The following is a 25670-nucleotide window of genomic DNA, read 5'->3' as shown; positions in this document are numbered from 1 at the left end:
CCTTCTACGACACGCAGGGAATACGTGGGAAGTATTCTTTCTCCCCTATCCCCAGGGATAGATGGAGAAGATGGAGTGAAAAAGATTTTGAGTGATCGGGCCTGAACATGCAGGAGGGTGAAAGTCGTGCAAGGAATATATATATATTGACAAACAGGATATATGTGTCAGAGGTGGAGGGAACGAGGAGAAGTGGGAGACCAAATTGGAGGTGGGAAGATGGAGTGAAAAAGATTTTGAGTGATCGGGCCTGAACATGCAGGAGGGTGAAAGTCGTGCAAGGAATACAGTGAACTGGAACGATGTGGTATATCGGGGTCGACGTGCTGTCAATGGATTGAACCAGGGCATGTGAAGCGTCTGGGGTAAACCATGGAAAGTTTTGTGGGGCCTGGATGTGGAAAGGGAGCTGTGGTTTCGGTGCATTATACATGACAGCTAGAGACTGAGTGTGAACGAATGTAGCCTTTGTTGTCTCTTCCTTGCGCCACCTCGCGCACATGCGTTGGGAGGGGGTGGCGACTGGAATGAATAAGGGCAGACAGTATGAATCATGTACATGTGTATATATGTATATGTCTGTGTGTGTATATATATGTATACGTTGAGATGTATAGATATGTATATGTGCTGTGTGTGGGCGTGCATGTATATACATGTGTATGTGGGTGGGTTGGGCCATTCTTTCGTCTGTTTCCTTGAGCTACCTTGCTAACGTGGGAGACAGCGACAAAGTTTAATAGATATAAACATAGATGTATTGTAAATGAGATAGCCATGATTAGGGTATTCAGTTTCCCATGCTGCCTTCGTTGAAAAATTAATAAAAAAAAAAAGTTAGACTATAGAGATAAGTGATAGTTCATGTAGACAAGATGAAGTATTTTCTACAATATCCTCGGGGATGTACGTCATGAGCATAAACTGGTTTGTAAACTGTAAATAACAACATAAACTGGTTTGTAAACTGTAAATAACAACAACAGTTTGGTTGATCAAACTGACGATATGGCAACATGGCCAGTGACTGATCTTGGAAACAGAATAGACAACAGCTGCACTGAGAGGCAAGAATTAAGAAACTCAATCACCATTTTCATAATATTTTTACTCTAGATTTACGGTAGTTTAAAAACATCGCAGTCTTTCAAAATTTGCTCAAAGGTCACACGTTTTACAGCTCATGTGTCAACACCGACAGCAAGAAAAACTGCCAAATTTCTCTTACCTCTGAATTTTGCAATGTAAATCATTGATCTGCTTTCAAATCATTCTCTCTCTCTCTCTCTCTCTCTCTCTCTCTCTCCGTTACACGCGTACGGCAGTGCCATAATTATAATAGAAAACTTGTATGATCAGGAATACAGGTGCTGAATATTTGCTGGAACTTCTGATTCCATGATGATATATGAGTGGTGGAAGCCCACTGGGAGGGTTGGTGGAGTACTGTGTGGTTCACAATTAGCAGCTGATACTCGAATATTCTGTAACGAACTGGGATTGCAAAGTTCGTCTCCGAGACGTGAAAAGTTGGGCAGGGGAACCAAGTAATTCTGTGGGAAGCTGAAGCGCGTTCATCAGTATCCATATGTATATGAAGTTACATGATCGTATATATATATATATATATATATATATATATATATATATATATATATATATATATATATATATATATATATATACAGTGGCTGAAAATTTAATTCGGGTGTAAAAAATTAACAAAGTTGTGGACACATACACGTTCGTAGATACGGACGTGAACAATAGCCCTTTCTCCTTACCAGGTAAAATCTAACCCCACCGAGATATCCCTGCTTCATGACAGCTTCACTATCCTTCAGCAGAGGCAAGTTTAGGGAGAAAATGGCAGAATAATGAAGTATAACTTGGATAAAACCTTCCATTACCGTCTCGTTGACTTCCAGTGGAGTGGAGCAACCCTCTAATAATCATGCTGCAGTAGGTGGTATTGCCGTCCGCACTATCTCTCAAATCGCCATTGCAACTCTCGTTTTCGTCCACTGCAGAAGCCACCAGCGAACTGGTGGCTGAAGTGCTACTAAAAGCTCTGCTGAGAACTCCAGACGACAATGATACTCATTTCATTTTTAGACCTGGAACTTGGGGGTAACTGTACAGAGAACCCATCCAGGTTCACGCCTCACATGCAAAACCACTCAGATAAACCAGTCGTGCTGAGAAGGGCGTCCTCCACACTGGGACTAAATCACGACTCGCATGACGAAGGCCCACCTCCACTGTGTATAATAGTGTAGGAAACTTCCTACTCAGTTCATAAATCTTTCTTTCGAGGTCGTCTTGACCCCACATGCTCTCCTCACCAGTATAACCCCTTCGCCTTATTGCCGCTGCAAGAGGTCTGTTGAACGGCGCGCCAGACATAGTGGGATTAATGACATCATTTCCAGAAGTCTTACTTCTGCCACTTGTCCAGGAGGGAGACAACCCCAGGTCCTCAGGCCTAATGGAAGTGGCAAGTGGCCAGACGGTGTAAACATAATCTCCTGGGAAGAGGAGGAGGAAGAGGAGCATGAGAAGGGGGAGGAGGTAGAGGAGGAGGCTGGTGTGACACTATAGATGTGCTTCCACATAGGCTGAAACTGATGCTGCAGACTTTAGGGGACAGGAGAGGCGTCCAGAATATAAGATCCCGCACTAAAAAGATCCTCTTGTTTCAACTGCTTTGTAAAGGATGGAACCTTGAAGGGGAGCGAATGTTCTTCCGTTTCTTAATGACCTTTGCTCCCTGCTCGTCCGGTCCACCAAATCTGAGATAACAGAAGCATTTGGGTCCCAGGCGTCTCTCTGGATAATAAGTGTGAGTCATGTGAAGCCATTAATCTTTGTCTAATAAGTTTGAGTAAATCAGTTCATTAATTCCACACAACGTTAATGACTTAATCACTAAATAATATCAATGCATTAGTTGGGGAAAATATTAGTGTGTTAATCCCTTAAAAGGTCAGTTCATTACGTATATCAACTGATTAATTTCCAAGATATGTCAAATGCATTAATCCCTCAATAATATCACTTCCTTAAGCCCTAAGCATTTCAGTAAATTAATTGCGTCGTTATGTCAATGAAATAAGAGCTAGAAAATTCATTCATTAATCTCAAATTAATATGCTTCCATTGATATCTAAGTTATAATCATTACAGTTTCAAAGATGTCAGTACATCAATCGAAGGACATCATCGGCGCGGTGATGTTTCTTAATATGTAGTCTTAATATAATTCAGACTCGGTCACCATTTTCTCATCAGTGTCGTATTTCTCACTACAGTTGGTCGATGCTAAGTGAATGCTGACTCCTCCTCCCTCAGCCTCAGTGGTGACCATACTCTCCCTCGGCCATTGTAGGTAACCCTCCCGTCCCTCAGCTAAAGTGTTGACCCTCCCTCCCACATCTCGGCCAGAGTGGTGAAACTTCCTACTTCGACCAATGTTGACCTAATCCCTTGGCTAAAGTTGACCCACTCCCTCAGCGGAGTGTTGACCCTTTCCTCCCTCGGTCTAGTGTTGACCCACTAGCCTCAGTTAGTGTTAACCCAACCCCCTCAGCCACTGACCCTACTTCTCGACCAGAGTATTGACCCTCCCTCTGGGCCACAACTTCCTGGAGAAATAAATCTGTTCTTATCACTGCGACAATGAACATCTCCGCTCTATCAAAAGCTGAACGTTTTTCACACTACAGCGTCTCTCATCTACGTCTGCGTCGAGTTCTGTGGTCTTACTGTAGCGCTAAAGGATTGCATCGTCGTGCTCAGGTGTCGTTACCGTCTTGCTTAAGGATTCTGACGTCGTGTTCAAGGGTCACACTATCGTGTTCAAGAGTCGTACCGTCGCATACTCACGGGTCGTACAGTCGCATTCATGGTTCGTAGTGTCGCACTCGTGGGTCGTACCGTCGTGCTCAAAGGTGCATCAAAGTCATTATGTGTACTGCGATCCTTTTAAAGGTATCGTAATACCATTTCTCTCAATAATGTTTTGAAAACTCAGCACACGCGTTAGGGAGGTAGTGCAAGGAAACAGACGTAAGAAATGGCCCAACCCACCCACATACACATGTGTATACATACACGTCCACACACGCAAATATACATACCTATACATCTCAACGTATACATATATATATATATATATATATATATATATATATATATATATATATATATATATATATATATATATATATATATATATATATTTATATATATATATATATATATATATATATATATATATATATATATATATATATATACACACAGACATATACATATATACACATGTACATAATTCATACTGTCTGCCTTTATTCATTTCCATCGCCATCTCGCCACACATGAAATAACAACCTCCTCCCCCCTCACGTGTGCGAGGTAGCGCTAGGAAAAGACAACAAAGGCCCCATTCGTTCACACTCAGTCTCTAGCTGTTATGTAATAACACCGAAACCATAGCTCCCTTTCCACATCCAGGCCCCACAGAACTTTCAATGGTTTATCCCAGACGCTTCACATACCCTGGTTCAATCCACTGACAGCACGTAGACCCCGGTATACCACATCGTTCCAATTCACTCTATTCCTTGCACGCCTTTCACCCTCCTGTATGTTCAAGCCCCGATCACTCAAAATCTTTTTCACTCCATCTTTCCACCTCCAATTTGGTCTCCCACTTCTCGTTCCATCCTCCTCTGACACATATATCCTCTTGGTCAATCTTTCCTCACTCATTCTCTCCATGTGACCAGACCATTTCAAAACACCCTCTTCTGCTCTCTCATCCACACTCTTTTTATTACCACACATCTCTCTTACCCTATTATTACTTACTCGATCAAACAACCTCACACCACATAATGCCCTCAAACATCTCATTTCCAGCACATCCACCCTCTTCCGCACAACTCTATCTATAGCCCACGCCTCGGAACCATATAACATTATTGAAACCACTATTCCTTCAAACATACACATTTTTGCTTTTCGAGATAATGTTTTCGACTTCCACACGTTCTTCAACGCTCCCAGAACTTTCACTCCCTCCCCCACCCTATGATTCACTTCAGCTTCTATGGTTCCATCCGCTGCCAGATCCACTCTCACATATCTAAAACACTTCACTTCCTCCAGTTTTTCTCCATTCAATTAACTTGTCCCTCAACCCTACTGTACCTAATAACCTTGCTCTTATTCACATTTACTCTCAGGTTTCTTCTTTCACACACTTTACCAAACTCAGTCACCAGCTTCTGCAGTTTCTCACACGAATCAGCCACTAGCTCTGTATCATCAGCGAACAACAACTGACTCACTTCCCAAGCTCTCTCATCCACAACAGACTGCATACTTGCCCCTCTTTCCAAAACTCTTGCATTCACCTCCCTAACAACCCCATCCATAAACAAATTAAACAACCATGGAGACATCACACACCCCTGCCGCAAACCAACATTCACTGAGAACCTATTACTTTCCTCTCTTCCTACACGTACACATGCCTTACATCCTCGATAAAAACTTTTCACTGCATCTAACAACTTGCCTCCCACACCATATATTCTTAATGCCTTCCACAGAGCATCTCTATCAACTCTATCATATGCCTTCTCCAGATCCATAAATGCTACATACAAATCCATTTGCTTTTCTAAGTACTTTTCACATACATTCTTCAAAGCAAACACCTGATCCACACATCCTCTACCACTTCTGAAACCACACTGCTCTTCCCTAATTTGATGCTGCGTACATGCCTTCACCCTCTCAATCAATACCCTCCCATATAATTTACCAGGAATACTCAACAAACTTATACCTCTGTAATTTGAGCACTCACTTTTATCTCCTTTGCTTTTGTACAATGGCACTATGCAAGCATTCCGCCAATCCTCAGGCACCTCACCATGAGTCATACATACATTAAATAACCTTACCAACCAGTCAACAATACAGTCACCCCCTTTTTTGATAAATTCCACTGCAATACCATCCAAACCCGCTGCCTTGCCGGCTTTCATCTTCCGCAAAGCTTTTACTACCTCTTCTCTGTTTACCAAATCATTCTCCCTAATCCTCTCACTTTGCACACCACCTCGACCAAAACACCATATATCTGCCACTCTATCATCAAACACATTCAACAAACCTTCAAAATACGCACTCCATCCCCTTCTCACATCACCACTACTTGTTATCACCTCCCCATCAGCCCTCTTCACTGAAGTTCCCATTTGTTCCCTTGTCTTACGCACTTTATTTACCTCCTTCCAAAACATCTTTTTATTCTCCCTAAAATTTAATGATACTCTCTCACCCCAACTCTCATTTGCCCTCTTTTTCACCTCTTGCACCTTCCTCTTGACCTCCTGCCTCTTTCTTTTATACATCTCCCACTCATTTGCATTTTTTCCCTGCAAAAACCGTCCAAATGTCTATCTCTTTTCTTTCACTAATAATCTTACTTCTTCACCCCACCACTCACTACCCTTTCTAATCTGCCCACCTCCCACGCTTCTCAAGCCACAAGCATCTTTTGCGCAAGCCATCACTGCTTCCCTAAATACATTCATTCCTGCCTCACTCCCCTTACCTCCTTTGTTCTCACCTTTTTCCATTCTGTACGCAGTCTCTCCAGGTACGTCCTCACACAAGTCTCCTTCCCAAGCTCACTTACCCTCACCACTCTCTTCACCCCAACATTTTCTATTCTTTTCTGAAAACGTCTACAAATCTTCACCTTCGCCTCCACAAGATAGTGATCAGACATCCCTCCAGTTGCACCTCTCAGCACATTAACATCCAAAAGTCTCTCTTTCGCACGCCTATCAATTAACGCGTAATCCAATAATGCTCTCTGGCCATCTCTCCTACTTACATACGTATACCTATGGATATCTCTCTTTTTAAACCAGGTATTCCCAATGACCAGTCCTTTTTTAATACATAAACCTATAAGCTCTTCACCATTTCCATTTACAACACTGAACACCCCATGTACACCAATTATTCCCTCAACTGCCACATTACTCACCCTTGCATTCAAATCACCTATCACTATAACCCGGTCTCGTACATCAAAACCACTAACACATTCAATCAGCTGCTCCCAAAACACTTGCCTTTCATGATGTTTCTTCTCATGCCCAGGTGCATATGCACCAATAATCACCCATCTCTCTCCATCCACTTTCGGTTTTACCCATATCAATCTATAGTTTACCTTTCTTACACTCTATCACATACTCCCACCACTCCTGTTTCAAGAGTAGTGCTACTTCTTCCCTTGCTCTTGTCCTCTCACTAACACCTGACTTTACTTCCAAGACGTTCCCAAGCCAATCTTCCCCTTTACCCTTGAGCTTCGTTTCACTCAGAGCCAAAACATCCAGGTTCCTTTCCTCAAACATACTACCTATCTCTCCTTTTTTCTCAGCTTTAGACACCCCAATCTTAGCCTTCGAGGAGGATGAGCACTCCCCGCGTGACTCCTTCTTCTGTTTCCCCTTTTAGAAAGTTAAAATACAAGGAGGGGAGGGTTTCCAGCCCCCCGCTCCCGTCCCCTTTAGTCGCCTTCTACGACACGTGAGGAATGCGTGAGAAGTATTCTTTCTCACCTATCCCCAGGGATATATGTGTGTATATATATATATATATATATATATATATATATATATATATATATATATATATATATATATATATATATACACACATAAATAGGAAAGTATCACAATTTTGCGCGGGATCAAGTATATTCCTATGAGTCCACAGGGAAAATGAAACACGATAAGTTTCCAAGTGCACTTTCGTGTAATAATCAGTTGATATACAACGAAGAGACGTAGCCAGGACACCAAATGGCGTCCTAGTTACGTCTCTTCGTTGTATATCATCCGACTGTTACATTTCTTTCTTGTATCTCCCCTGATGATGTGATTATTACACGAAAATGCACTTAAGAACTTATCGTGTTTCATTTTTCCTGTGGACTCATAGGAACACACACACACACACACACACACACACACACACAAACACACACACACACACACACACACACATATATATATATATATATATATATATATATATATATATATATATATATATATATATATATATTCTCCCTCCATACTTCATCAGCGTTTCCTACGTTAGCGAATTAGCGCAAGGAACAGACGAAGAAATGCCGCATCCGCTCACATCCATTCTCTAGCTGTCATGTGTAATGCATCGAATCCACAGCATCCTATCCACAACCAGGCCCCACAAAACTTTTCATTGCTTATATGTCAACCTTAGTATACCACAGTTCAATTTCCTTTATCCAGTGTAAGGGTCTCAGCCTCCTGCATGTTCGGTCCCTGAATGCTCAGATTCTTTTTCACTTCATTCTTCCATCTCCAATTTGGTCTCCCCTTACACCTTGTTCCCTCCACTTCTGACACATGTATCCTCTTTGTCAACCTTTCTTCACTCATTCCTCCATATGTCCAAACCATATCAGCACACCCTCTTCTACTCTCTAAACCACACTCTTTTTACCACACATCTCTCTTACCCTTTCATTACTTACTAGATCAAACCACCTCACACCACATATTGTCCTCAGACATTTAATTTCCAACACATCCACCCTCCTCCGCACAACCTTATCTACAGCCCACGCCTCACATCTATATAATATTGTTGGAACTACTATTCCTTCAAACATACCCATTTTTGCCCCCTCAGATAACTCTCTCTTTCTCTCCACGCTCTCTTCATCGACCCCAGAATTTTCGCCCTCTTCCCCACCTTATGACTCACTTCCGCTTCCATGGTTCAAATCACTGCCATGTCCACTCCCATTTATCAAAAACACTTCACTTCCTCCAATTTTTCTCCATTCATAGTCACATCCGAACTAACTTGCCCTCAACCTTATTGAATCTAATATCCTTGATTTTAGTCAAACTCACTTTCAACTGCCTCCTATCACGTACTCTCTAATCTCAGTCATCAACTTTTTTAGCTTCTCGCTCGAATCTTCCAACAGGCTACATCATTAACAAATAACTACTGACTTGCTTTCCAGCCGCTCTCATTTCACAGAGACTGCGTGTTCGCCCTTCTCTCCAAGACTCTCGCATTGACCTCCCTCACCATCTCATTCATAGACATGAACAATCCATGAATCACGATGATACTGCACACCCCTGCCGAAGAACAACCTCCACTTGGAATCATTCACTCTCCTCTCTTCCTAGTCGTACACAAGCCCTATACCCTTGATTAAAAACACTTCACCGCTTCTAGCAGCTTTCTTCCCACACCATATACTCTTAAGGCATAGAAAGCATCTCTATCAGCCCTGTAATATGCTTTCTCGAGATCCACCTGTTTCTCTAAGTGTTCCTCACACATATTCTTCAAACTAAACACCTGATCCGCACATTGAATAATACTTATGAAAACACACTGCTCCTCTCCAACGTGATGCTCTGTTACGTGCCTTCACCCTCTCAATACCCTTCCATACAACTTTCCAGGTATACTCAATAAACTTATGCCTCTGTAGTTTAAACACTCACGTTTATCTCCTTTGCCTTTATACAATGGAACTATACACGTCTTCCTCCAATCCTTAGGCGCCTTAACATGATCCATACATACACTAATAATCCTTACCAACGTATCAACAACATCAACCATTGTCTTAATAAATTCAACTGCAATACCACCTACTCAAACCGCCTTGCTTTCACCATCCCTTCTCTCGTCATCAAACCACCTTCTATGATTCTCTCATCCAGCACACTACCCCGACCCAAACATCCTACATCTGCCATTCTGTCATCAAACACATTTAACAATCCATCAAACTATTCACTCTATCTCCTCCTCAATTCGTCTCTACCTGTTAACACTTCCCCTCATGCCCTTATCACCATTATTTTTTTTTTTGTTCTCTTGTTTTTCGCACATTAACTTCCTTCCAAAAAAATCTTAATCTCCTTAAAATTTATTGATACTCGTTCAACCTAACTCTCATTTGCCCTTCCCCTTGATCTTCTGCCGCTTTCTCTTATACACTCCCCAATCATCTGCACTCCATCCCTGTAAACACCGCTCAAACGCCTCTTTTTTCTCTTTCACCAGCAACTTTACTTGTTCACTCTTCTAATCATTACCCTTTCTAGTCCGCTCATCTCCCAATTTTCGTATGCCACTTGCATCTCTTGCTCATGCCAGCAATGCTTCCTAAATATCTCCCATTCCTCACGCACTCCTCTTGCCTCATTTACTCTCATCTTTTGCCATTATGCACTCCAATCTCACTCAATAATTCTTCACACAAGTCTCTTTTCCAAGCTTACTTACTCTCACCATTCTCTTCTCAATGATACTGTTTCCTCTCTTACGAAAACCTCTACAAATCTTCACTCTCATCTCCACAAGGTAGTGATCTGGCATCCCACTAGTTGCCCTTCTCATCACATTTTCATCCTAAAGTCTCTCATTTACACGTCTGTCAATTAATATGCAGTCCTATAATGCTTGCTGACCATCTTACCTGGTCATATACGTATACGTGTGTATGTCCCTCTTTTTAAAACCAGATATTCCCAATCACCAGTTCTCTTTTCTGAACATAGCTCCACAAGCTGCTCACCATTCGCATTCATAACACTGAATATTCCATGCATCCTAGTTAAAATTTTTAACTGCCACATTACTCATCTTTGCATTTAAATCACCCATCACCAAGATCTAGTTGCTTACATCAAAATTATTGACATTCACTCAGCTGCTCCAAAAACACTTGATTTTCATGATCTCTCTTTTCAAGGCAGTTGCACAAGCACTAATAATCACCCATCTCTCGCCATCTAATTTCACTTTTACCCACATTAATCTAAGATTTACATCCTTACACTCTGTCGCGCGCTGCCACAACTGCTGCAGTATTAGTGCTACTCCTTCCTTAGCTCTTGTCCTTTCATCAAACTTTGACTTTAATCCTAAGACATTTCCAAACCACTCTTTCCCTTTACTCTTGAGCTTCGTTTCAGCCAGAGCCAGAACACTGCCCGCTTGGCTTCTCTGTTCCTTCGTTTAGAAATTGAAATACAAGATGGAGAAGGGAGTTCCAGCCCCCTACTCCCAATCCTTTCAGTCGAATTCTTCAACAAGCAAGGAATACGGAAGTATATATGAGGTTTCCACTTATTCTGTCATTTAAAACAAATAATGACAAACAATGCTCTTATCAATATATGATTTTTGAGGACCGGATATCGTATATATGCAGTTTCGTCCTACTTCAAATAATTTAGAACGAGTTTTACCCTCCTGAATAATCTCCTTAATGTCATCTTATTCATAGATATTCAGCAGTGAAACAGATAACAACATTATGATTTCAAAATTGTTGTGGAGTGGACGTGACATTTCTTTGTAGATGGTGTTTGGGCACGGCCCTGGGTGGAGGAACCCTCCTCGCTGCTGAACGGGACAAAGTGGGTTGCCTTCACCGACAAAGAATTGGCGTCAGTCACAACTTCTTTCTTCCTTCTTTATCTATAGTGTCGTGCGACATTTATCTACCACACACACACACACACACACACACACATATATATATATATATATAAATATATATATATATATATATATATATATATATATATATATATATATATATATATATATATATATATATATGATATATATATGATATATATATGATATATATATATATATATATATATATATATATATATATATATATATATATATATATATATATATATATATATATAAATATAAAGGTGTTGGTTGTGTCTTTACTCTTTTTATTCTCAAGTATTGACTTTCCTATCGACGGGCAGTATCTGGAATGCAATTCTGAGTTCAGTTTATGGACGCGGGTCAAGCGAGGTCAGTGTTCGCGGGAGCCAAGCTGAAGCTAGTATTGGCAGGGGTCAAGCTGAGGCCAGCACAAGTGCGAGTCTAGCTGAGGTCAGTGTTGCTGGCGATCACTCTGAAGCCAGTGTTGGCAGGAGTCATACTAAGGCCAGTGTTGGGAAGGTTAAGCTTAGGTTAGTGCTGGCGAAGTATAAACTTATGTCAGTGTTAGCAGACATCCGCTGAAGATAATGTTCGCTAATGGTCAAGATGAGGCCAGCACTGGCAACGTCTACGGTGCCATCACGAGTACACTCATAAGGACTTCAGTTTGTCCTCTCTCTACTGAGGAACAGATGTAGTTTCCCCTAAAAGTTTCCCTAATACAGTTAGGTTCGGTAAAATGCTATCTGCTGACTGTGTGAGCCTGATGGGAAATGACCGGTGTAGACCCTGTTGCTTACCAACGTGAGACGAAGGGTATTCGAGTACATAGTATTCGAATAGTTATTTCCCTATTAGGGGCGATCATAGCCTAGCGGTAGCGCTCCCGCCTGTTGCCCAGGGGTCTCGGGTTCGATCCTGGCTGTTGGAGGTTTGTATGATATATATATATATATATATATATATATATATATATTCACACCTTGAACGCACACCTCCATGGTACATACACAATCCTCCGTCATCTGGATTCGAACCACTGCCACTTGTGTGGATGAGGAAATTGTTAACCCTGAAGCCAAAATCCTCCTCCTCTGTGCATGATCTTGCCTTTTAACCCTATGGCTACAGCCCTCCACCTCTGTGCATGATCTTGCCCCTGACCCTCTAGTCATAACCCTCCACCACTCTTTATGGCCTTGCCTCTAACCTCGTAGCACGGTGGGCATCACGTCAGACATCATATGATACCAACGCAATTTCTAAGTAGAGAGAAAAACGAAATCATAACATATTTCTTTCGTTGTCTCAAGTTTACAGATTAAAGATATAGTTGCATTTGATGTACTGGGAATGAATTATGGATGGGCCACGGGATCACAACCCTACGTTAGTGAATGAAAGCTGGTGTGGTGGTGGAGTGGGGTGGGGTAGGAGGAATGAGAGGGTAAGGAATCACAGAAAATGGAATCAATAGAAACCACGCTGAACCGTGTTTCCTCCGGCAGGATTAGTACATACCATAGCCGGCAGGCGGCGCTCTCAGACTGGCATTACAAGAAATTACTACCGAGTGTCACTTCTCTCTTTTTTCCTAAGAGAATAGCAAGACGGGCTGATTGCTCACAGGAGAGACTGGTAAAACAAGAACCTGGGACAGACCTACAAAAGATATCATAAAAGAAAAAAAAAAGATTCAGCTTATCGGTTACTTTGGCCAGTCCAGTAAGCAACTCCAGCCACACCTTCGCTCCTGCCATCTTATAACTGGAAGGTTATACCACATGGAAAAGACAAAATAGACATGAAACAAGTGACGTTCAAGAGAACGGCTTGTAATGCTGGCATGACAGTAACTTGTGATGCAAGACTTTACAACTTTAGTTGTGTTGTACGACGGTAGGACAACTTCAGTTATGGCGCACGATGCTATGAAGCTGGCTCCTTCACAAGTCAGTGGCCCATACAATATATAGGTGCCTATGGTATCGCTTTGTCACGGCAGGACAATGGTGGATGGTGTGGGAATACCTACAACGGCGTCCTAGCGAACAAGTAGTCAGCCGGGGAAGAGAAAGAAGACTATGACATCCACATTTTTCCTTCTGTGGTGATATATGAAGACGATAGAAACTCGACCTAAAAGTAATTTCATAAGTACACGATGATGCAGGGAGAGAAATGGCATGAATTATACATGATTCATTAACTCAGCCGTACTTCTCGAGGCTTCGTAAATATTCCCTTGTATCAGAGCTAGGCAGAGAGCCGTCCATGTGGAAAGTATTCCATAAGGTTACGTAGTATAAGTCTTAACATCAATGTCAATATGTTACGGAAAGCTGGAACGATATTGGTAGGTTTGGAAGCCAAGAGCGTCTACCCGTCTCGCCCACCCGCTGTCCTGTCACGCCCATTACCCGCCCACTAATGCCCTTCGTCACCCTCCACCTAATCATCATCATCTTGTGCCACAAGGAGCTTTGATATTCCATTTGCCTTCCCTCTAGCGGGCCTGATGTTCCTACCAAGGGAAAGAGACATGTTACCTATCTTATCTCAAAGGAGGAGGTGCCACGTCATCCGCCTGTCTTCTCAGATGAAGATGACACTTTACCAGTCCTCCTTGGTGAAGGTGAAGAGGTCACATCACCCGCCCTCTCCGGTGAAGATGACACAGCACTCGACCTCTCAGGTGAAGGTGACACGCCATTTGCCCTCCCAAATAAGGGGGAATCATCTCCCCCCCTCTCCCCTCTCCCCGGTCACTGCTCTCCCAGGCATCAGGTACTAAATATGGTCATGGCACCGAGGATTCCTTGCCGAGGGATCGGTCGTCTGCTCCTGACGCTACCTCGCTATGGCGGAAGAGGCGAACCTATCGAGTGTGTCATCTGTGATGCCCAGAAGAATCGGTGTTTGGTTGGGTGGGAGTGTGATCGTCCATTCCAGGTGACCGGAGAATGTGAACTGGATTCGTGTGTCTTTGGGATTCAAAGGGTAACTAAAGGCTTCCGTAGAGTTGCAGGCATTTAGCTTAGAGTGAGCCATTGTTCCAGCTGTGTAATGCTGTGAGACATATCTGATGCTGCGACTGTGGTGTTAGGGTGTTGTGATGTGATTGTGACGTCGTCTACAAGTGAGAGGAGGGCCTTCATACTGCGGTTAGCCGAAGATAATCGGAGGTCGTGTGTGAAGAGACTGAAAATGGTTGGAGATAAAATCGTTCCTTGGGGAACACCTGTGTACAGCTTAGGGGTTTTAAGGGTAAAGCCGTTGTGATTTACCCTGATATGGTGGCCAGCTATGAAGTTTACCAACCATTTTAAGTCGTAGTTTTGGAGGGTAGCGTCAGGTTTCTTTTGTGTGAGGAAGTATTGGGGGACGGTGTCAAATGCTTTGCTGAGATTGAAACCAAAATTTTGCAAAACGAGGGTAAGTCTATTAGGATCGAAAGCCATATATATATACATATATATACATATGTATATATATGTATATACATATATATATACATATATATACATATATATATATATATATATATATATATATATATATATATATATATATGTATATATATATATATATATACATATATATATATATATATATATATATATATATATATATATATATATATATATATATATATATATATATATATATATATATATGGTCTGTGTGCGTATATATATGTGTACATTGAGATGTATGGGTATGTATATTTGCATGCGGGGACGTGTATATATACATAAGTATGGGGGTGGGTTGGGCCATTTCTTTCGTCTGTTTCCTTGCGCTACCTCGCAAACGCGGGAGACAGCGACAAAGCAAAATAAATAAGATATATATATATATATATATATATATATATATATATATATATATATATATATATATATATTTTTTTTTTTTTTTTTTTTTTTTTTTTTTTTTTGCTTTGTCGCTGTCTCCCGTGTTTGCGAGGTAGCGCAAGGAAACAGACGAAAGAAATGGCCCAACCCACCCCCATACACATGTATATACATACGTCCACACACGCAAATATACATACCTACACAGCTTTCCATGGTTTACCCCAGACGCTTCACATGCCTTGATTCAATCCACTGACAGCACGTCAACCCCGGTATACCACATCGCTCCAATTCACTCTATTCCTTGCCCTCCTTTCACCCTCCTGCATGTTCAGGCCCCGATCACACAAAATCTTTTTCACTCCTTCTTTCCACCTCCAATTTGGTCTCCCTCTTCTCCTCGTTCCCTCCACCTCCGACACATATATCCTCTTGGTCAATCTTTCCTCACTCATTCTCTCCATGTGCCCAAACCATTTCAAAACACCCTCTTCTGCTCTCTCAACCAAGCTCTTTTTATTTCCACACATCTCTCTTATCCTTACGTTACTCACTCGATCAAACCACCTCACACCACACACTGTCCTCAAACATCTTATTTCCAGCACATCCATCCTCCTCCGCACAACTCTATCCATAGTCCACGCCTCGCAACCATACAACATATATATTTTTTTTTTTTTATACTTTGTCGCTGTCTCCCGCGTTTGCGAGGTAGCGCAAGGAAACAGACGAAAGAAATGGCCCAACCCACCCCCATACACATGTATATACATACGTCCACACACGCAAATATACATACCTACACAGCTTTCCATGGTTTACCCCAGACGCTTCAAATGCCTTGATTCAATCCACTGACAGCACGTCAGCCCCGGTATACCACATCGCTCCAATTCACTCTATTCCTTGCCCTCCTTTCACCCTCCTGCATGTTCAGGCCCCGATCACACAAAATCTTTTTCACTCCATCTTTCCACCTCCAATTTGGTCTCCCTCTTCTCCTTGTTCCCTCCACCTCCGACACATATATCCTCTTGGTCAATCTTTCCTCACTCATCCTCTCCATGTGCCCAAACCACTTCAAAACACCCTCTTCTGCTCTCTCAACCACGCTCTTTTTATTTCCACACATCTCTCTTACCCTTACGTTACTCACTCGATCAAACCACCTCACACCACACATTGTCCTCAAACATCTCATTTCCAGCACATCCATCCTCCTGCGCACAACTCTATCCATAGCCCACGCCTCGCAACCATACAACATTGTTGGCACCACTATTCCTTCAAACATACCCATTTTTGCTTTCCGAGATAATGTTCTCGACTTCCACACATTCTTCAAGGCCCCCAGAATTTTCGCCCCCTCCCCTACCTTATGATCCACTTCCGCTTCCATGGTTCCATCCGCTGCCAGATCCACTCCCAGATATCTAAAACACTTCACTTCCTCCAGTTTTTCTCCATTCAAACTCACCTCCCAATTGACTTGACCCTCAACCCTACTGTACCTAATAACCTTGGTCTTATTCACATTTACTCTTAACTTTCTTCTTCCACACACTTTACCAAACTCAGTCACCAGCTTCTGCAGTTTCACACATGAATCAGCCACCAGTGCTGTGTCATCAGAGAACAACAACTGACTCACTTCCCAAGCTCTCTCATCCCCAACAGACTTCATACTTGCCCCTCTTTCCAAAACTCTTGCATTTACCTCCCTAACAACCCCATCCATAAACAAATTAAACAACCATGGAGACATCACACACCCCTGCCGCAAACCTACATTCACTGAGAACCAATCACTTTCCTCTCTTCCTACACGTACACATGCCTTACATCCTCGATAAAAACTTTTCACTGCTTCTAACAACTTTCCTCCCACACCATATATTCTTAATACCTTCCACAGAGCATCTCTATCAACTCTATCATATGCCTTCTCCAGATCCATAAATGCTACATACAAATCCATTTGCTTTTCTAAGTATTTCTCACATACATTCTTCAAAGCAAACACCTGATCCACACATCCTCTACCACTTCTGAAACCACACTGCTCTTCCCCAATCTGATGCTCTGTACATGCCTTCACCCTCTCAATCAATACCCTCCCATATAATTTACCAGGAATACTCAACAAACTTATACCTCTGTAATTTGAGCACTTACTCTTATCCCCTTTGCCTTTGTACAATGGCACTATGCACGCATTCCGCCAATCCTCAGGCACCTCACCATGAGTCATACATACATTAAATAACATAAATATATATATATATGGAGCAAAAGATACTGGTCGCCCTGTGATTTTTCGCTGTCCCATCCTTATCTTGCTGGGGATAACATTGGCTTTAATCTATCGCGGCTCCGATGGGACAAACATATCAATAGACATAGTTGTTTAATGTTCAAATCAGACTCGAGGCAAATATATATATATATATATATATATATATATATATATATATATATATATATATGCAAAAACCGCAGGAAAATGAAACACGATAAGTTCCCATAGTATAGATTGTAACTTAGACTTTCATTCATGATATTGTTATTTGTTTTGCTTTTAGTATTTTCCCTTTTTTTTATACTATATTTGTGCTTTCCATATTCTAGTTTTGTGAGGCAGTCTTATCTTTTTTCTGTATATATATACATATATATATATATATATATATATATATATATATATATATATATATATATATATATATATATATTCGTCTATATGTGTACACACAAGCACACAGACACACAGACACACAACTCCAACAGTCACTGTAATGTTACCATCAAAGTAAAGCACTTAGCTGTACCTTGATGAGAGCGGTATCCCTACCACCAACACCTTTATATTAATTACGAGCCTCACATGCTCACATGATCACACTCTACCACGAGCAACATTACCGTCCTCTTCATACCACAGTCGTGTTCATATTTGTGTGGATCAGGTGTTTGCTTTGAAGAATGTATGTGAGAAATACTTAGAAAAGCAGATGGATTTGTATTTAGCACTTATGGATCTGGAGATAGCATATGATATAGTGGATAGAGATGCTTTGTGGAAGGTATTAAGAGTATTTCGTATGGGAAGTAAGTTGCTAGAAGCAGTGAAAAGTTTTTATCAAGGATTTAAAGCATGTGTACGATTAGGAAGAGGGGAAAGTGATTGGCTCCAAGTGAATGTTGGTTTGCAGCAGGGGTGCGTGATGTCTCCGTGGCTGTTTAAATTGTTTATGGATGGGGTTGTTAGGGAAATGAATGCAAGAGTTTTGGAGAGACGGGCAAGTATGCAGTCCAATGTGGATGAGAGGGCTTGGGAAGTGAGTCAGTTGTTGTCAGTTGATGATACGGCGCTGGTGGCTGATTCGAGTGAGAAACAGCAGAAGCTGGTGACTGAGTTTGGTAGTGTGTGAAAGAGGAAAGTTGAGAGTGAAATGTGAAAGATTTTAGGTTCAATAGGGTTCAATAGGTTTTAAGTTCAATAGATGTTAGGTTCAATAGGGTTGAGGGACAAGCTTATTCGGAGGTAAGTTTGAATGGAGAAAAACTGAAGGAAGTTAAGTGTTTTAGATATATGGGAGTGAATTTGGCAGCGGATGGAACCAAGGAAGCGGCAGTGAGTCACAGGGTGGGGGAGGGGGTGAAGGTTCTAGGAGCGTTGAAGAATGTGCTGAAGACGAGAACTTTATCTCGGAGAGCAAAAATGGGTATGTTTGAAGGAATAGTGGTTCCAACAATGTTATATCGTTGTAAGGCGTGGGCTATAGATAGGGCTGTGCGGAGTAGGGTGGATGTGTTGGAAATGAAATATTTGAGGACAATATGTGGTGTGAGGTGGTTTGATCAAGAAAGTAATGCAAAGTTAAGAGAGATGTATAGTAATAAAAAGCGTGTGGTTGAGAGATCTGAAGACGGTGTATTGAAATGGTTTAGTTACATGGAAAGAATGAGTGAGGAAAGATTGAAAAGAGGATATATGTGTCAGAGTTGGAGGGAACGAGGAGAAGTGGGAGACCAAATTGGAGGTGGAAGGATGGAGTGAAAAAAGATTTTTAGTGATGAGAGCCTGAACATGCAGGAGCTTGAAAGGCGTGCAAGGAATAGAGTGAATCGGAACGATGTGGTATACCGGGGTCGACGTGCTGTCAATGGACTGAACCAAGGCATGTGAAGCGTCTGGGGTAAACTATGGAAAGTTTTGTGGGGCCTGGATGTGGAAAGGGAGCTGTGGTTTCAGTGCATTACACATGACAGCTAGAGACTGAGTGTGAACGAATGTGTCCTTTGTTGTCTTTTCCTAGCGCTACCTCGCTAACGCGGAAGACAGCTACTAAGTATGATATATATATATATATATATATATATATATATATATATATATATATATATATATATATATATACAGTGGTGTGTGTGTGTGTGTGTGTGTGTGTATGTGTGTGTGTGTGTGTGTGTGTGTGTGTGTGTGTGTGTGTGTGTGTGTGTGTGTGTGTGCGCGCGCGCGCGCGTGTGTGTAAATTCTTATCATAATCATAATATGATACAATCACTTGTAATCATCCTTTGCTCTCAGTCTGTTTGCTCTTTCTCTCCCTTGTATATCTCTTTTAATGACCCTCCCTCTCCCTCATCCTTTTTCCCTTTTCCCATCTCTTTATCTTTTCTCTCATTCCTCAACACAGCGAGCATCTCTCCACTCAACAAAGAGACCACCTTTTCGCTCAACATAGTCAGTACCTCTCCCCTTATCACAGCCAATACATCTCGCCACAACACAGCCAGTACCCTCCATCAACAAAGCTAGTAACCTTGCCCACAACAAAGCCAGAGGCTTATCCATATTCTTCTCTCCCTTAGGTTCACGAGAGGTCGGAGGTCAGTGAGCCAGAGGGCGGGTCAAGATGCTGGCGCTGGCTTGTTCCCTGCTGGCACTCTTCGTCTCAGGTCAAGGTAAGTCAAGGGACGCCACCACTTGGTGGAGGGTCAGGGAAGAGAACCTGCTGGGTGCGACAGAGACGACTGGGTGAGGGGAGTGTGGCAGTGGTTAGATGAAGGGAGTGTCTGGCAACAGTTGGGAGAGGGAATGTATGGTAATAGCTGGTTAAGGGGAGTGTGGTACTGGTTGGGTGATGGGTATGTGTAGCAATGGTTTGGTGAAGGGACTGCGTGGCATTGTTTGGGTGAGGGGAATGTGTGGTAATTGTTGGGTAAGGTGAGTGTGTGTGGAAATGGTTGGATGAGGAGAATGTGTAGCAATGGGTGGGTGAAGGGACTATGTGTTAATGACTGGGTGAGGAGTGTGAGTGGTAATGGCTGTGTGAAGGAGAATGTGTGGTAATGGATGGGCGAGAAGAGTGTGAGGTAATGGGTGGGTTAGGAAAGTGTGAGGATATGGTTGGGTCAGGGGAGTATGTGGTAATGGTTAGGCGAGAAGAGTCTGTGGTATTGGGTGTGTGAGGGAAGTATGCGGTGATGGGTGGGTGGGGGAAGTTTGAGGCCATGGTTGGTTGAGGGAGGTGTGTGGTGAGAAAGAAATTGTAATAAAAAAAGTTATGACTGATTTTCTTGTCTATGCAAGTATAAGTAGCATTTTCTACCATTTTTCTTACTGTATGTAAACTTGTATGGGTGTTAGTTTGACTCTACTCTCTACTATCTTGGAGGTTTACCCTCAGCGCCATTCAGAGCATTTTTCACGAGTCTACCATAAGAGTTCCAGTTATGTATGTTGTGTACCGGGCGAGGACGGGTGTATGTCTTGCACACGGAGGACAACAGCAAGGCAGTTGTGTTTATAAGGCCAGCCGGCCAGCTGCATGATGGTCCTCTCAAACCTCCTGCCCACTTCAGCAGTAAGTCTGATGGTCCTCCTAAGACCTCCTGCCCACTTCAGCAGTAAGTCTGATGGTCCTCCTAAGACCTCCTGCCCACTTCAGGAGTCTGTCTGATCTTTACCACTACTTATATGAGTGTCTGAAATTTCCCACTAGCAATGTCCTGCCTGGTGCTGTATCTATTACTACAACACCAAGAAAAGGCGGGACAGAACAAGACAACCAAACCAAGAATAAAACAGAAGCAGCAACAGTCAGCTGTGCTATACGACCTTGCGATGTTATATGCCTAGATTTTTAAAAAAAAAGAAGAAAAAAATGCTTTCGACAAAGCACCACGTAAAAGTATGTTTGGTAAAATTTAATCGCACGGTATAGGAAATCGAGAATGTCCGTGGATAGCGGACCGGCTCGCAGATAGAAAACAACGAGTGTTATTAAACGTAGAAGCATACTACAAACTGGGTACAACAAAGCTTACTTTACAGGTCAATACTTTTCATTATGTCCATTATGTACATCAGCAATCTGGAGACAGACAGGACTCCATATAAAAACATCCAAAATTTTGCCAAAGACTCTCGGATTTAAGGCATCGAACCCAAACAAAAGAGGAGCGTTTATCGATCCACAGATATTTAGGAAAATCTGTTACACTGGTTACAGGCATGGGATATGGCCTTCACAGGGGACCAGTACCAAGGACTGTATACTAATGATGAAAATATTAAACACGAACAAAATATTTCGTATACCATCTCAAAAGTACGATAAGAAAAACACTTTAGGGTGATAACTTGTGGTTAGCAGGTGGTAGACAGGATAGCTGTCACGTTCCCCTCCCTGGCCCAGAGAACTTCCCTTCCTTTCTGCTTCAACTACATGGGACAGAGCAGATATGTAAACAAGAGATCGTAAGAACACTTTCAATGTTAATAGAGACGATAAAGTTAAGGAAATAAAAGAGAGAGAGAGAGAGAGAGAGAGAGAGAGAGAGAGAGAGAGAGAGAGAGAGAGAGAGAGAGAGAGAGAGAGAGAGAGAGAGAGAGAGCATAAAAAACCAAATTAGCCACACAAAAATGAAGGAACATGATGCACGAAAACTGAAATCACGGATCCAGATGATAAGTCTACTAAGCGAGGCACTACTGTGCCTTGCTTCCCCAGTACAGACCTTCTGTCTCTACCGTCCATTGTCAGCGTAGTGAGGCGAGCCAGCCAGCCAGCCAGGAGTGGGTGAGGGAGGGAAGGGTCATGGCAGGACAGGGGAAGGACAAAAAGAAGCGAGAGGAAGGATGGTAATAAGGGAAAGAATGAAGGAAGTAGGTAGTATATCTCTCTCACTGGTTCGATACCCGTCACACACTAGTGGGCAGTCCCCTCTCATTATTCTAATCTGAGCCGGGCTAGGAAGGGAATGGGAGTGGTGAGCAGGGAAGGGGGAAGAATAATGAAAAGAAATGAGAAATAAAACCAAAAAAACTTGAAGCCAAACTAGTGAAGAGAAAAGATGTAAAAGTCCGTGCATGAATTTTGTACACGACTGGTAATTAGCGTTTGGTCGGGAGCGGCGAGGCAACACTATGTCCAGGAATCAGGAGTCAGGAGACGCTCGTACACGAAAGGCCATTAAAATGATTGATCGTATCTTATCAGTTCCACGTCTCCCTCGTGCCTTACGGCTACCCAGTCACGTCATTCCCCCCCACAACCCCTTCATTCTTCCACTCACCTGGTTTCATTTACTGTCATCCTGCGCCAATTTACGCCCAATCTCTCTAGGTATTTCTCCACACACAGGTCACTCTTTCAAGCTCCCACCCACTCACCATCTCCATCACATGTATGGCATTTCCTCTTTTCCTAAAAGTCTACCACGAAGCTCCACCCTCGATTCCAACAAGAAAAAATAAGAAAAGAAAAATGAATCACACAATTCCACCTGCTGTCCAGCAACCTCTCCCCTGCACACACTTGTCTAACAGCCCATAATCCAAATGTGATGATCGTTGAGCCCCAGCTATACTCACCCACATATACTTGAGTATACACCTTTTATGAGCCATACATTCTCGCTCAACATTCCTCTTACATCACACAACAAGCTTCTCTCTATTTTCAATTACGCTGGGGACCCCATGTTCCCTAGTTATACCTCTCAGTTGCCACAGCACCCGCCCTTCCATTTAAATCCCCATGCAGCAAGAATCAATCTCTTGCATCAGACTGCCAAAGGAATGTCTCAGTCTCTCCCAAAATACAATCTGTTCCTCTTCACTTTCAACATTCTCCCACCTCTCGTACTCTACTCTCAAACTATTAAATTCACTTCTGAACAGTTTGTAATACACTCTCACAGCTCCTCCATCATCAGAAGTGCCACTTTTTTTTTCTGTCATCTCCTTAACCCCAGTCTCTACACCCTAACCATTCCCGAGCCATCCTGACCCCTTCCCATTCTTCTCCTTCAACTTCGTTAAACTCAGAATCAGAACATCTAAGTTTCTCTCGTCAAACATACCTCCTGTTTCTCCCTTCTAATCATCCTGTTTACAACCATCATATCCACAAACCCGACCCTAATCCTTCCAAGACATATTCTTCTGCAATCCCTGGTTTTAGGAAGTGATAATACAAGAGGGGAGGGTTTCCAGCCCACCCCGCTCACTACCTAGTTAGTTATCACATACGACTCAGTATTATCTCTTTCAACCGAGGTGGTCATGATAAAGGCATACGTCTGTCTCTCCGTATCAAAATGAAAACATTTAAGACGATGTTTTTGCTGTATCCCTGCACTGCACACGATGGTGTTGTCGTTTAAAGTTTGTACTTACACACCCACATAACTTGGGACTCATTATGTATCTACAAATGATGTTTTTGCATGTCCTGTGTGTGTGTGTGTGTGTGTGTGTGTGTGTGTGTGTGTGTGTGTGTGTGTGTGTGTGTGTGTAAGTGTGAAAAACTCTCAAGCTGACCTTGAAGACAGGTCAGTTAAAGATGTGAGGATGAGGGTGTAATCAAAATGAGCAGAGTTATCTAGCTTAGTCAAGATAAGGGTATTGAAAAAATGGGGATGTAGTGAAAAATAGCACAGTGAACCTAGCTTAGTAGATAAGGTTATAGGTGGTAATGGTGCTTATGGTGAAAAAGAGTATAGGGAGTACCAAATGATCAACATCTAGGTAAAAGGCTTAAATGGAAAGGTACTGTGATGATGAGACGAATACAGTAAACGCAGAGATCCTTGAACATTACTTAATAAAGATTAGGATTTTGTGAAGAAGGACGTAAAGAAGACAAGACTGACATAGTTTAATGTAGATAAAGATATTGTAAAGATGGTTATGATGTGGTGAAGACAATAGGTCACTGAGGACGAAGGTTATGATGTGGTGAAGACAATAGGTCACTGAGGATGAAGGCGTGGTAAAGATGATGGTGGTGTGTAGATAACACTGCAACAGAAAGGCGTTTGTCTCGTGTTGAAGATGTAAGTCAGTGAGGAAATGGGTTTAGTGAAGATGGCCTTTTTGTCAAGACCCTTAAAGTGATCCAGGTTAGGTTCCCGACCGGTCAAAGTAACTAGTATATGTTGTAGTTGGTTTTATTTTGATTATACAAATAACTCTCATTGTAATTTGCTCGGAGGGTATAAGAAAAGAGTTCAAAAAAAAAAAAAAACCGTTTAGTTTTAGAATAGAACTTTAGACATGCGAAGGTAAGGTTTCCCTAGTGTGGAACCCTGTAGCGTTGAGGCTTAGACGGGTGGAGGTAATGTTCCACCTGACCGGAGCTCTCTGGAGGAGGCTCCACCAAGCCCTATGTATAAGAGTTCCAGACAGGCGGAGGTGAGGCTTCCTCAGTTTGCAGTTCTGGAGGAGGATTCCTCTAGTGTGGAGCTCAGTGGTTGCACTTAATGCATCTGGACAGTACTCCTTTATAGCAGGATTCCATGAAATAGATTCATGTATATCAGCATCACCGACGCGTAATATAAGCTCCCAGAACAGGTTCAGAGAAACACAGGTCATATATTCAACATCAGATCTCATCATCGCTAGTCACAATCCGGTATTAAATAATCGTTTTAATCGATCATCATAACGTAGTGGTATATCATGCTACCTTCTTAACCAATGATCTTGCCCTGGCCACACTGCAGTTAACCCGTGTCACCTGCTTTAAGGGAGCAAGAAAGAATTATCGTATCATCCTTCCATGTCAGGAGTATTATAGACATGGTAAGTAGCGAGGCTGGAGCTCAGAGTTTATTCTCGCTATCATATTCATAAAAAAAGTGAAGGGATGCATGTCGCTGGTGATGGGATGCATGACTTACTCATGTTCCTTCTAC

At 42.2% G+C, this 25670-nt stretch overlaps 1 protein-coding gene across 2 annotated transcripts in view; it reads left to right on the top strand.

The window, feature by feature from the left end:
* Positions 1-25670, top strand: part of LOC139755034 (uncharacterized) — an 814342-nt gene that overhangs the window by 249125 nt on the left and 539547 nt on the right. For both annotated transcript variants that reach the window (XM_071672994.1, XM_071672993.1), the window contains exon 2: positions 20334-20426. In XM_071672994.1, coding sequence (XP_071529095.1) covers positions 20378-20426 — 49 coding nt within the window. In that variant the 5' untranslated portion in view covers positions 20334-20377. The remainder of the gene's footprint in view (positions 1-20333; positions 20427-25670) is intronic.

This window comes from Panulirus ornatus, chromosome 18 (genome assembly GCF_036320965.1).
Source record: "Panulirus ornatus isolate Po-2019 chromosome 18, ASM3632096v1, whole genome shotgun sequence".
Classification (NCBI taxonomy): domain Eukaryota; kingdom Metazoa; phylum Arthropoda; class Malacostraca; order Decapoda; family Palinuridae; genus Panulirus; species Panulirus ornatus.
This window is presented reverse-complemented; position numbering and strand designations above follow the sequence as displayed.